At 41.4% G+C, this 14,957-nt stretch overlaps 1 protein-coding gene across 2 annotated transcripts in view; it reads right to left on the minus strand.

Annotated features, from left to right (window-relative positions):
• kcnn1a (potassium intermediate/small conductance calcium-activated channel, subfamily N, member 1a) overlaps positions 1-14,957 on the minus strand; it is a gene marked incomplete at its 5' end in the record, with an annotated part of 43,235 nt that overhangs the window by 5,673 nt on the left and 22,605 nt on the right. Inside the window, 5 exons of one of the 2 annotated variants that reach the window (XM_084546166.1) lie at positions 286-413; positions 1,335-1,445; positions 2,117-2,258; positions 12,049-12,467; positions 12,944-13,039. In XM_084546166.1, the coding sequence (XP_084402292.1) occupies positions 286-413; positions 1,335-1,445; positions 2,117-2,258; positions 12,049-12,467; positions 12,944-13,039 (896 nt within the window). The remainder of the gene's footprint in view (positions 1-285; positions 414-1,334; positions 1,446-2,116; positions 2,259-12,048; positions 12,468-12,943; positions 13,040-14,957) is intronic. The other variant, XM_084546167.1, reaches the window with a different exon arrangement.

The raw sequence follows: 14,957 nt of genomic DNA on the forward strand, positions 1-14,957 counted from the left end.
ACGTGTGTGACTGTGAGAATTCACATGTGTGTCAGCGTAACAATAAAAGAGCACAACACTAGAGGTGATGCTACCAAATATACACAGCTAACACTATCAGATTATTCAGGTTATTAATAACAGGGTTGGTAACACAGCCTAACATTAAGGCAATCACATGGATTGAACATTTTGTTTTTGTTGGGTTTTTTTTGGCATGCTGAGAGATTCCCCTTGGTAGTTGGTGGTGAACAACAAGTCACATTTAAATTAGAGCACACAGAACAACCACAGTGCAGGACTTACTGGTGAATGGCTTGGAGAAACTTGCGCTGGTGTTTCCGCACCTTGGCGTGATCTATCTTCTTGACCAACTTGGTGTGTTTGTAAATGAGCCATGTTTCCCTGAGTACATTGGCAGCTGTGTTCTTTACCTGTGGAACAAGGTTGAGAAAAGGGTTTGAGGAGCAGTAACCTGGGGCGGTGTGACATATGAAAACTTTACATTTAAATGAAGCAGAAGTGGGAAGCTCAAACGGCCTCTTGAGGCAGCAAATGTTTGCATCCAGGGGTGAGTTAGCTTTTAAATTGTATTTAGGGCATGGACACTTTGGTTGCTAGCCATATGCCGACCTCAGCTCCACTGATGCTTCGTATCAGTTTTTGAATTAACCGGGATCTATAGGCAGAGTCAGGCAATGTCCAGATGACAAAGGCCTGTGCCCCCGACTATGAGCTTCAAACCAACTCTTCCAGAATATATATGGGTGTTGTCCACCTTTATGTACAGTCTATTATTGCTAAAGGGCCAAAAAGTTGAAATAGTTGCAATTGTGCCAACTAAGCATGCAGATCAGAGGTAATAGTCAAATAAATAAAACTAAATTAAAAGAAGTAATAAAAAGTAGTAATAAGGGATAAAAGTGCCTACCTACGCTGATGGGTGTGAAAAGCTTATTTGAAGTAGTGGCACAGACTCAGCAGATTTGATACAGAGAGGAAGTTTACAAGGTCATGATACAAGATTAGTATCAGCAAAACATTTGCACTGGAGCTATAATGAGGACATTCTGTAAACCAGTAGCTTGGAAAAATTATGTTTGACCTTTTTCTAACTTTAAAAAAAATCTTTTATAATGGGCACATTTTACTTCTGGATGGTTTTTAGATTTTCTACATGCCTCTGAACGTGGACCTGAAGCATACTGTTCCTGTCTACTGGTCTAGTTTTATGCTCAAAAGAATATTAATAATTAGGAAACGGCATGTTAATGGGTGAGGAGACAAAGCTTCGTTTTGGGGGGGCTACGAACAAAAATAATTGGGCGCCCTTGTAGAAACAGATTGTGACTCACTCGTTTGCAGAGTTGTGTGTCCATCATGAAGTTGTGGACATGCTTCTCGGCCTTGGTCAGCTCCAGCTTCCTGGCCACCACTGCAACCACCAGTGCAGTGCAACCAGCTCCCTGTTACGCAAAGACACAGTCAAACACGCCCGGCAGTAACCTTTTAAGGTGCAATTTCTTCACTTTACTATGTTAATAACGATAATAATAAAAAAAGAGAATCTGTGAAAAGAAAACAAAGCAGCAAAGGAATATTTTTCTACTAAGTTGCAAGTGTCTGCTCTCACTTGAATTTTCACTGAGTGGTGAAACCTGTGAAGATTTTTTATTTTATTTTATTTTTTCAACATAAATAACTATAAAGCAGTTTCAGGTGCATTTTAACCACTAAGTAGAGCAAAATGACAACAGATGTTTGAGCTCTACAGGAAGACCAATAACTACTGTACATATACCAGGATGTAAAAAATAGAGTAAGAAAACAGAGACACGCATATGTGGGAGTCGATGTAACTCATTATGGATCTGTGTGATAATTCATTCTGTTATAAGCAGTCCCAAAATACTGACTGGGAGATGCATGTGAGCTTAAATGTTGTGTTGTTTCAGTAGCTTCAATTACACTGACCCAACTCTGTGTTGACTGTCAACAAACACATAAAGCTAGATGTTTCTTTTTGCAGTAAGTTCATTCATAGCAAGAAGCTGGCATTGAGTGTAGTCAGAGTTGAATTTTAGTTCTCTGGGAAGAATCCTTTGTTTTCATCTGGGAGGAGGCAAGAGGAACCTACCATGATCCCTGTAAGCAGACACACGCCTTTCCCACAGTACGTGTGCGGTACCATGTCCCCGTAGCCAATAGAGAGGAAGGTGATCGAGATGAGCCACATGGCTCCCAGGAAGTTACTGGTCACTTCCTGTTTGTCATGATACCTGAAGTAACGAAGATAAGCACAGGTGGAAGAAGAACAGTCAGAAAAACTGGACACAGCTCCTTGAACGTGAGCATGCTGGAGAACGGCGTGGTGCTGTGTGAACCAAACAGGGGTGGTGGGTGGAAGACGTGGAGGTGGTGAGCACTGAGGAGTAGGAGGAAATCATGATACAGGGCGAGACACTTGTTTTTTTAGTCTAAAAAATGCTTCAGATACATTTGCTAAAGAAACCAGATCTAGGTTTTGGTTTGAGTCACTTCTATGTGATGTTTCTATCTTTAATGGAGAAACGTGTTTTTATGGGCAGGAAACTTAAACTGACATGAAGGCAGAAAAAAAGCAAATGGTGTTTGAATTTGGAATTCAGAATTTGGTGTTCGCTGTCAATATATGAATGAATCATTTGGTGAGATGAATGATGTGAGGAGGCATTCTGAGGCCAAATCACTTACTCTTGTCACACATTAAAAAAAAAAAAATTACAGTTTTACAAAACATGTTTTTAAATGACAAAGAGACAGGCCGTGTTACTGGAGGTGAATGGATAGTTTACCGCAGGTCAAGCTTATTTTGAACATGACAGCCCAACGAATGTAAGAACATCAGTGCATCCAAAAAAGCATATGCTGCTGCGTTAAATCAAACTAAACAGTTGCTTATTGGTCACGGTTTGCTGAAAATCTTTCTTCATAGATTTTACACCTGCCCCGAGAAATGGTTTGGCAATGCAAGTCATCACTTCAAACATGTTGTTTGCCGAAAATAGCTACAGCCATGCTTGAATTGTCAGTCCAAAGGCCCACAGTGCATATGCAAAGATAGTTATATTAAAAAAAAAAAAAACAACACAGATAAAGTACAAAGCCGGATTGAGGATGACATTCCCATACCTTTTGCAGCAAGACAAAAGTCCATCAGAGGCAAATCTGCCTCATCCACCCACCCTCATTCAACTCGCCTGATTAATCCCAATGGGCTGTCTAGGAGGAGATCAGATAAGATTTCATTTTGGAGTTAAAATTAAATATTCATTAAGCACTTTGAGACAACATCTCACTAACATCCTTATAACAAGACGATGTCGATTGGGTTTAATTTCTTAAGATTTTGTTAAGGCTTTTCCAGAGGGGACTCTGCCTGTGCCAATCATGAATTTCCAATGAGTTTGAACTATCCAGCAGTGACCCAGCGTGTGGACTCAAAATGACCGCAGCAATCACATCTAATTAGTGCACAAGTACAGATGGGAACACTTGGGGCCAGTCCATGAATTTCTGAAGTTTTCCTATCCAGCAGAGCGTTGGTTTTATAAATATGCCTTCTCCTCCTTCTCCTCCAAGACAGTCCATTGTTATCAAATATCATAAATGAACTAATCATGCCTTCTGCGGTTCTTAAAACTCCCACTCTCTGGGTTTCTATTCATGCTCAAAGATCGGGGGGGAAATAGCTGTGAGCATTTTTGTCCCACAGAACGTCAGAAAGTGAGTGGTCTGTGGGATTCAAGCTTTTTCGATGACATGCAGAGAAGCAGTCTGTACAATACCATGCAGGAATAAGAAAAGATGTCTGCATCCTGCATGCTTCAAAGCCAGTATATTGAGAGCAGGGACGCGGCAGGAAAAACCTAGGGCCCGTTTAGAGATGAAAATCACCTCTGACAAATTCTGCAGTGTTACCAGGTGGAAGGGGATTGTACGTCTTCTCGGACAGGCTTTCATTTGTAAACAGTGGGGTGAGGATTAGATGAGGAACAAAGGAAGAAGCTCATTGAATTTGACACCCCTGTCTCTTTTACCTGCATCCCAACACTTCACCAGCTGCCCTTTGATAGCTGCCAGGGGGCTAAACTTGATCAGCTGGATAAATATTGTAATTACAAGTGACTAGTATGTTAATTTCATTCATCTTGTCATCAAGGCGTGCAGAGAGTGAGTCATGTCTTCAAAGCAGGCAGAAGTCTGCTGCACCTTTCAGCACAGTGAACAATGTATTACAGTGTAATACAGTGGCTTTCTCTCTGTTGTAAATATGACCCATAAATAGGCCTGACAAGTGCAGAATGTGTCTTTTACTATCAGTTATTTCTAATGGCCGTACGTTTTTATGCTGTTTCAGTTATTCACTGCTCTGGAAAAGAGCAGAAGACGGCAATACGGGAACAGAGACAGAGGCTGGATGGGGAGCTAATCAATAGCATTTTAAAGCTCTCAATATACTGTGTCAAGTTTTGGAATAGCATGGAGAAGAGCTGGCACCACTTTCAACCTATTCCAGGACAAGAGGTATATAATGTCAAGAGCAGATCGTTTTATCCCCCACTGTTAAATTCTCCCTGACAGACACTCACAGTGAACACTTTATCCTTGGATCAATTACTCAGATGTTTTTGTTATTTATCTGGTACTAATACTGTAATTAACATCTCTGAAAGGAGCTCTGAAACTTGAATTCTGCGGTGGGCCGGAGGAGAGAGTAAAGTGTGCACCGAACAAACGGAAGATAAGGTAACATCCCAGTCTCTCAAACTAAACACAGCAACAACGAGAGCAAGAAACCATTAACAACGGCTTCATCAGTCAGTTCAAATTATCACCAATGTATCAAACAGTCCCGTCAGCCCTTCCCTCCACACATGGATGTTTTCTGTTTATGTGCACTAATGAGCAGTTCCCAGTCATTTCATTTTGAGGCTGCCACTGTCTGTAGATGTGCTCATGATACATGTGATGAGGGAAACACAGCGACCAAAGCAGACAGCACTTAATCTAAACAATCAGAATAGTAAAGATGGATCAAATGTGAATGGACCATACGTTTCTCTTTGTCAACATGCACACACACACACACACACGCACACAAACTATTAGGGATATTCAACACGTTTGATCAAACCCCCTACTTTAAACAATAATTTTAACATTGGAACAAAACTAAAGACTGCAACACTTCAGTCTCAATGCTTTCCAATGGAAAGTGTAGCTGTCTTGTTAGCGGTTACGTTAATGTCATTTTTACATGATGTTTTAACTGAATCACCTACATACTGTAAAACATAAGGATGTCAAGGCAGGTTTCACGCACATAAACAATAGGCCACTACTGTGTTTTGTGTCCCAAAAACATGTGCTGAGAAACACAAAACTTGATTCTACGCTAACATTTCTATGTTCCTCCAGTAGCCAGCTACCACGGCAAATCAAAGGACTTCCTCCACGCTGAAAAGCTTCTGCTCAACATGCTGAAGCTATCGCGTGCGCATCCCCGATTCTTTCCGCATTTTCGTTTTCATGGCGACAAAACCAAATTAGAAAGATGCTTCAAGGAGCACTAGTCTTATTAGGGAAATGAATCTGAGTACTGATTGCGACGACTTGGGGACAAATATGTTGGGATGCTCCTCGGGGAGTGTGTTGGTTGCGGTAAACATGAGCAGATTAAACTCAAAGTAATGATGACCTAATTGAAAAACTGCAACCCGAACCGTGTTTTTACAGCACAGCCAATACGCATAGCAGGCGAGCAAGCAAGCAAGCAAGCAAGCAGCAGCGGCGCGCTCCAAGTAGCATATGTGATTTCATCCTGTGCATTCGTCTACATCGTTAAAAAGTCTCAATAGTATTTGTGATCAAAATACTATCAATATGTTTTAATGACAGAACTTTTTATAGAGATTTATCTGGAATCATACCAGCGCTACTTAAAAGATTTGAATTTAAATGTTTTTTAGAGACATACATAAATAGTAATGTAGTTGTCTATTTGTATGTCATTCCAAACTAATCATTAGATGGATTCTAATGAAACTCTATGCACACATTCATGGTCCCCAGAGGATGGATCCATTTCTGGTGATCCTTATGACTTATTCAGCAGCACCATGAGATTCATCTCTCAATTGAATGCTATGAAACTTGCAACACACATCCATGGTTCTTCTAGGAAGGTCTCAGTTTTTCACCTGGCTTCATCGGGTCAAAGGATCCATTGTTTTTGTCTTGATTACTGTAATTACTGTATTTTATTGGCCAATGTTTATCTGCTAACAAGTAAAAGCAAGGCAGAGAACTTGGTGGTTTGCGTGGAAAGTAAAACATTTTTACTCTAAAAGTAAAAATGGATGTGTGTATACGCACAGCAACATGGAGCCCTCTTCATTTTATATACAAGTGCACTCTAGTCCTGTAGCGTGTACACTGGAAAAGCTCACACACAGGATGAGAAAGGAGACGGCGTATAATTAAACCATAAAAAAAAAAAATCAAACAAGCAGGACGGGAAGTAGAATCTGCGGCCATCTGTATCTCTTGGCTTTGTGCCCGAGTTCAACTCTGTTCAGTGAATTCTTAAACACACTTGAGCAGTCAAGGGGCTCAAGGTCACAGTGACCCTTCATCTGAAAATCAAACATGGAGGAGTGGCGGTGTCACAAGGTTGTGTAATTGTACTTAGGCCAATTAACATAAAACAGAAACTGAATGGAGGCTTGCAGTGTTGCAGAAACAGAATAGCAGCTTTAGATTAGCCTGTTATCCATCCTGTAGCCGTGTGGTGGGGGACAAAATGATTTTGTTACACAAATGTCAATATGATTGCACTTTAACAATGCGCAAAACCCACTAATTTGAAGTTTTTTCACCCCAGGGCTTTGTTGAAGAAAAGATCGAGCGGTTGAGTTTGAGAATCTCATCCATACTTTTAAAGGAGCCAAAAGAAAACTTAAAAACAATATGATACAGTGTTATAACTACTGAGATTCTTCACAAGCTATTGAATTACAAATGAAGAAGTAAAAGATGTGAGCCAACATCCTATCAGTGTACCCTTGCAAACTTTCATATTTAAACAGAGGACTTCACTCAGGTTTTTTATTTTATTTCATAAAGTCAGGCCCGTCTCTGAGCTGCTGCGACTGTCCTTAATCTACAGAGCCACTAGGCAGGAAGTTCTATGCACGAGGCTTTTAATCTTAATGTTTCAGTGCTGGAGTGTGTGCTAATGTCCAGGGTTATCAGCTAGAGAGTATCCCATTACAGATGTTTTATTGAATTAGTCTGGAAAAGAATCAGCAGTACGTTTCCAGCCGCAGCATCACAGTAATGCCATTCTCAGCTGAGAGGTATAGTGGCCATGCTCGAGCTAAAACCAAATTCAAAATCCCCATAGCCCCCATTGTTATTAAAAAAAAATAAAAATAAACATCTCCTAGAAACAATAAGCTGAATTTGTTGAACACTCTGGGAATCAAATCTTTAGGGGACACACACAGACACAGAAACATTGAAACACCACCACTCCACCTCAGCATGTCTGCCCGATCCACTCAGCTCTCCACTTCACATTTCTGCCCACAACACCAAACCTGGCTTTAAGGAAGCACCTGCTCATTAGAATCATCTGTCTCTCCTGCCTCGGCCCACTATCACATCCTCAAAGCATTGCCTTACCTAACATTTGAATGATTTTCAGTTTTAATTCCTTCCTATCAGGTGGTTATTTATTTCTAGTTATTTGTCCTCTCTAGTTTACAGCTATGAAGGGGGTGCCGTCATATAATTGAGAAAGCATCATCGCTATTATTAATTTTTGTTATTAAACCATGATTTTCACAAGTGAAAACCCGAGAGAATGAACTGCTAGAAGCACAACCGCTGCTAGTTTTGTCTCTCACAACACTTCTAAAAAACAAACCCGCAGAAGCAAAAACTAATAATGGCTTCACCTGAGGTGCATTAAAGTGCCAATTCCATGTTAAGCTGCAATTGTTCTTTAAACAAAGGACAGCAGAGTGGTCACTGCTTGAAACACATTGTCAGAGCACGTCATGAAACCCAGAAAATCTACCTGTCCTTTATGAATTAGATGCTTGAATGTAAAGACGATACTACATGTATATGCAGTATATAGGTTCGGTCTCAGAATCACATTTGTTTGGGTTTGTTTTCCACTTTCCCTCCAATGTGTTGAATTTGTGGACATGACGCTGACAAAGGCCACGAGCTGAAACGTGTTGGTCTAATAAAGCTGATCCATACACTACAAGTTCTGCTGGAGTCTTCACCTTTCTTGAATTTGTGAACCAAAATACTGAAATTCTTGGAGTTAAGTTAAACCTTTATCCAGTTGTTCTGTCGGTGCCTATTTTGCGGCATTACATTATAAATATACATGTAAATAAACTAAAACAAACATCAGTACTGTCGGATTTGTGTCCGTCCAGTCCATTAACCTGTAAAGTTGTAAAATCTACCTGAATATTTTATGTAGGCCTGTGGCTGGTGTGAGAAAGTTCAAGTTGCACTGGTGCTTGTTTCTCTTGTTAGACATTCGGACAGCCTGTTCTTGGCTTGGCTGTCTCTGTCTCGTGGCTAAGCGGTGACACAGTCTGGATGTCAGCGCTTCGGTGTAGGTGTATACTGACTAGTAACTCAAGCCTGATAATCTGGTGCTACGCTGTGAGGGAAAGTCAGCTAAACTTCCCGAGAGCTTGTCTTTAACGTAGCCTACGGGTCCTATCTGAGGAAAGCAAGGTGGAAACAGCAGTCTCGCATCGCCTCGAAATAGAGCATTTTGTTTCAGATAACAGAGTTAGAACAGGAGAGGGAGGGAATTAGATAACTGTTAAAGAGAAAAAGGAGCGAGAAACCAGGGAGGCAGGCAAGGCACGCATGCAAGTGTGTAACTGAGTTCGGGCTGGATTAGGCCTGCTTGTTATGGATCAGGAAAGGCAGAGGGACAGGGAATCAGTAGTGGGGAGAGATGAGGAGAAACTGCAAAGCATGCCACGTTAGATGGGTACAGTAGGAAATCTGAAAAGGATCAGTCGGGAGTAAGAGAGAGAGGGAAGGAGCTTGTTGGTAGTGAGGGAGAAGTCAAAAGAGCTTAGTTAAGGAGCTTAGTCGAGGTAGGTTAGCTCTGCAGATGGGCTGTATCATGAATGAAGGGAAAGGGGCCAGTGACCAGTGTTAAATCCATCTACTGTAACATTAGCATTTCTCCCATCTCAGACTTCCCTCCACCCCTCTCAGTCCCCATGGTTGCATGTCTTTCATTCCCCCCATCTAGGCGTTTCCCAGGTAGACTCCGTGCTCGTCCAATCTCACGCCGTACGGCCCTTTGATGTACTCAGGAGCGTGGTCTATGTGACAGGGTATCGGCGCATTTAACAGAAGATACAAGTCACAAACAGCAATTTGGGAAACAAGCGCCTCTTTTTACCACGTTCGTTTTACTTGAAATGATGGGATTGATTCGTAAACATAAAAACTTGCATGCTGTTTCAATGTTTACTAAAAGAGGGGAGGAAGGGGAATGAAATTCAGTTCATGGATGCAAACAAAAACCGGAGACACTGCATTTGGCACAGAACAACTTCCTGTTTCAAAGGTGTCTCCATTTAAGTGTGTAGCAATGGAAAGCAATGCCCTGATTTACCTTCCTAATTTTAAATTACATCACACTGCTTGTATACATCTCAATCAAAAGTACGATGTTCTAGATAGTATGACACACACCAGACCAAAATGACCTCGACTAGTACACAAAATGACTTGACATTAGTTCTCTCCTTGGATGCTCGGACCTTCTTTTGGGAAGACAAATTGTCTTCATCTTTAGAGAAAAATCATTTGGGTAGAAGCAACAAAAGTCTGTGGAAAACCATTACAACACAGTTCAATTAATTTTGTGAAGGGAGACATATAATGAGATGGTAATGTGTGAACACAAAGAACAGAAAGGCTTTTGCTCCTCAAAAATCTTTGGAGTCGCTGCTAAAAAGACGTTTTGTGCAGTATGGATCTATAACAATTACATAAGGAGAGAGGGAGAGAAAAAATGAGACAAATTGCCCTCTGGTAGACTTGTGAAGGTGACTTGAAGGAGTTGTTCCATTTTATCTCAAATTTCCTCCTCCTTCAACTCCTCCTCCTCCTCCTCCTCCTCTCCCAGCTCCAACAGGCCTAACACACAACGGTTAGCAAAGAGACGCTTGCTTCAAAGTGCTGTGCACCTATAGCCACTAAAACCAGTTTTCTTAGCAGGTGCCACTGTCATGCCAACTAGATGGCCTACCTCATTCTCCTTTGGCCTACAGAGTTTGAAAAGTATCATTGGTTAATTTGTTTCAGAGGGGCGGCCCCTTCTCCCCACCACCACCCCCACCCTCCAACCCCACTCAGGGCAGCAGTGGCGCCAGCTCGGTGAAAAAAATGATAAGTTGGTTTTTCCACGGCTAGAGAACGAGGACTCACATGGTATCCCTATGGAGCAGCATAGTGGGGAAATAGAAAGTACAACAAAACATTATACAAGCACGCACACACGCACGCACACACACACACACACAACCTATGTGCATGCTTGCACCCTTCCATATTAGCACATGTAGACATACACACTCATATCTGCCCATACAGTAGCATGCACTGCTCATGGAAAGTGAGCGTCACAAAATGTGTAAACCAATCTACAGAGACTGTGTCAGAGTCTGTTATTCTCACCAAATCATGTGTTTGGATCCAGATTCTCAAACTAACCTCGAGTGTCATTATTTTTCTAGTATAAACCACATAAACTTCCTGTCTTTATATAATTTATACTAGTAACTGGACAATTGGCAGTAATGTCAGTCTAAAGCCAATTTAGACCATGCCCTGGTTAAATTTAAGGCTGGGAATAAGAAAGAGAGATAGTGAAGTAGTGTACAGCCATGGCCATGAGCTTGATACTTTATCAATAGTATACAAGTCTCCATTGGGTTCTTGTGAACATATGGCAACATTAAGTTAACGGTAAACTCTCATGCCCATTAAACCTCACTGTCCTGGCTTAGTGTTCAAGAGGAGCTGCAAAGTTCAGCTTATTGGGCCCCGTCTATGAGCTTTAAACTGAGGGTCTCAGCGGGTCCTGGGTCAGGTGTGCGAGGGGAGGTTGTTAGTGACAGGTTAACAGGGGACTGTTAAGAGGTAGGGTACAGGGAGGAAGGGTTGCTTAGTAAAAGCAGGCAAGGTGAGCTGCAGAAGGAAACTAAGCGCCTGTAGTCAGGGCCATGTTGAAAGCATGAAAGTACGATGCTATTACGATGTACGTACAGTAGCATATTTGGTCTGACAAGAGCTGCTGCTATAAGTCTTCGGCTTTCCACCCACCCTACTCAAGTCCCCCTTCCACACCAACTACGCAAAAATGACTTTACAACATCAAAGCCAGTATTAACGTCTCATTTCCCTATGCAAATGCAGAACGAGGAAGAAAAAGAAAGTTTCTCATTTCTTCCTGCCTCTTTCATTTTCAGTGAGAATCTTTGTTGCCCCCTTGAGAAGAAGGCTGATGTGCAGTTTTGGGGTTAGGGGATCCTGGGGGCTGCTCTGCATTACCAAAACAAACCATTCAGCAAACAAACAATTAGACACTCATGAATTATGGACAAGTCATCTAAAATAGCAATAAAAATAAGGAGTGGGAAGTCGTAGAGCGAGTGCTGAGCTAATGAAACTGTACTGTATGTCAGAGTGCTATTAAACACTCTGGGCATGGTGTAGTGTGTGGGCGTCTCACTGTACGCCTCCCTGCACACATGTGTACAGTATTTACATCTAACTTATTCTGATGATTCCACACATTTCGCATGAGCGACAGAAAACAAGGTAACACTTAGAAGCATGTGACAAGACTGAGACGAAAGTGAAGGGAGAAAGGGTGTAATCCACCACGCACAAATGTGCATCAGCCATTTTGTTTTTCAGCTTGTACCCAACAACATCCATTATTCACAACCCTGTGTTTACCTCTCACAGACACGCACAGTCCATGCAGCAATGATCCAGGAGGATATACTGAACACCAGCAGAACAGTTCCTGGGCAGATGGTCATGAGGGTCTTCATGACAAAGCGTGTGTTGAAGTTGATCTTGTTGAGGGCGCCGATGCTGCGAGACGAAGCATCTGTGAACAGTTTGCTGTGGAGTAACATGACCCTGCCGATCAGGTAGAGTCTCAGGAACATGGGGATGGAAAGGATGATGTCCACGTCAGCATCGGCCACTGACGGCATGTAGGTAAAGGCCAGCCGCGCCGTCCAAGTGAAAACATACTGGCCCGGGATGGGATGGATGGCACACACCAGTAGTTCCAGCACGATGAAGAAGATTCGCTCATAGGTCATGGCTATCCTCCAATCGTCCGCACCATTGTCGACCATAAACAGCTGTGGAAAAACGAACACGCGCCACATGACTTTTTAGTTGGTATATTGTTTTCTTACACATATAATTCCATAGATCTTTGAGATTTTGGTTTTCCTTGTAATGCTCTTCAAACACAAAGCTTATAAATGTTCCTCATAACCCTACCGCCGCGTTCACACTAGCAGATATAATTCCTTTTCAGTGGAAGCCAATGAAATAAAGACTTAACTTAAGTACTGGCTTCCACTTTTTTCAATGCTTCTATGATGCATAAAACCAGTCACGTGCATTTGCTTCACTGGGCACCTTTTAAAAGGATAATGTCACCAACAAAGTCAATTAACACTCGAGCAACCCTTCAATACAACTGGGTGTAGCTGGCCACACTTTGCAGTTTTGTAGCAGTTTTGTAACTTATTGTTATTTCACTACAATCACACTGATCCCACAGGGTCCAGATAAAATAATCAATATGAAGTTACTGCAGTAGACTCACCTGGATTTCCCGGGCATGGTACATTATTATAAGACCAAGCAATATAACAGTGGAAAGGCTGATAAGGCATTTCAGTGCAAATGAGTATGAAGACTCCTGTGGGGAGAAACAGACATGAAAGAAGACATTAAAAATAGCCATGTTAAATAAACACAGTTAACATTGTGCATGCAACATAAAATGTCATACTATATACAGAAATAAACAGATAAGCCTTGTATTCATGGTAGACTTTCTGTATTGCAACATATGCACTGGGCCTTAATTGAAAATAGTAGTAAATATTTTCTATGTTTAAAAGAACACTATGAATAGCAGAAATGCATAAATAAACATATTACACATGTACTGTGCATTCAGTGTTTACACTGGCACACATACATGGGACATAGACACACGTGTACACAAGTTACTTAATAGTAAAAGCAGAGACCAGATAATGGGGTTTTACAGACAAACAACGTAGTCAGGATGTTGCTAAACAATGCAGCTGCAGGTGTAGGTGCAGCCTGATATTATCTATGGATGCTGTTCCCCATCGTCTAAACTACCAATTAATCAAAGCCCAACACTTACAGGGGCCTTTCCACGTAATGGTAAGTGCAGAAAAGGCAAGGCTAGCATTAACAGGGGAGGCCCCACAGTGAGCGTTGCTGGTGATAAATACCGTAGGCCAGCTGGATGCTAGCACTGCAGTACAGTCTGTGTGTATGTGTGTACATGTAGGTCATAGAACTAGGAAAAGAGAGCCTGCACTAACCAAACCCCCCTCTACGTTGGTAAAATGCCAACTGATAAATCAATTTAACAGCCATGGTGTAAAAATTCCACTTTCCAGCAGGGTAATGATCATAAGATTGTTATTATAACCACAGCACCAACGGCAAATGATAAACAAAACACGTGAGCATATTGTTCATAATCGTCAGCGTGATGACAGTCAGACCCATTCAATATTACTCTGTCCTTCGGTGGGCCATATTACAGAATGTATTTTTAGCCATCAACTAGATTGCTTTGCCCCTCAGGTCGGCGACATGTTCTCAAGACATTCTAATGTCTGAAATTGTTTTGAGAAGTCCCTGGTGAAATAACATTGAGTAAACCAATTAATCCACCTGCCAGAGGTTCAAGGATTTTTCAGTCCCAGTGCTCACTGCCTCTTAACGTGTTTCCCTCCTTCGGGGCTCAGAAAACCTTGGCTTTCTGCTCTGTGATGTGACGTGAGACGGAAAATGGACCATCCACAGCACATGCTACCTGTCTGATGTGGGAGAAGTGCTGTGCCACTCAAGAGACGTTAGGTCATTTCCATTTCAGCTGAGGTCAGCTTGATGAATGGACTGAACCCTACTCAGTAACAGTCACAGACATATCTATTGACTTTCTTAAAACCCCATAAATCATCCTCTTGATTACCCCACCGACTTAATATATCTTACACACACACACGCAAATACAGCATGTAATCAAAAACACATTTATTCACAGACACAAGTGGAAAAAAATCTATTCCTCATGTCCCCTTGTGTTACACTATAGCCCCTTCTCTACAAATGATCATTAATGCTGCTGATTTCTCAAATTACACAAAAATCTTACATTCACCAGGAATTTGAGATTTGTAACAAACATACCTGCAGGTACCTGCATGTTAACTAGATCATTTTGAGAACTAAATCTGGGTGACAACATATTTATCTTAAAGCATATTATACAATCCAAAAAAGGTAGCAAGTAAGTTTATTTTCTTTCAGCTGAATGCTGTAGGCCTATGTCTTGTGTTGTATGCATCAGTCAGTACAACAGCCTGCTTAGTATATCACAGTCTTAAAAGACTAGCCTGATTGTTGCAGGTTAAAACGCATTTCTTAAATCTACTTCTATATGAAATAAACGGACTGTAATGTAGAAAAACTAAAATTAAAATCTTAAATTAGAAAGTCTCTAAGGAGAGGTACATTTTAGTTTCACCATATTGTGGTTTTACAGTTATAGCTGATGGCAAACAGTG

This window comes from Chelon labrosus (genome assembly GCF_963514085.1).
Source record: "Chelon labrosus genome assembly, chromosome: 6".
Classification (NCBI taxonomy): Eukaryota; Metazoa; Chordata; class Actinopteri; order Mugiliformes; family Mugilidae; genus Chelon; species Chelon labrosus.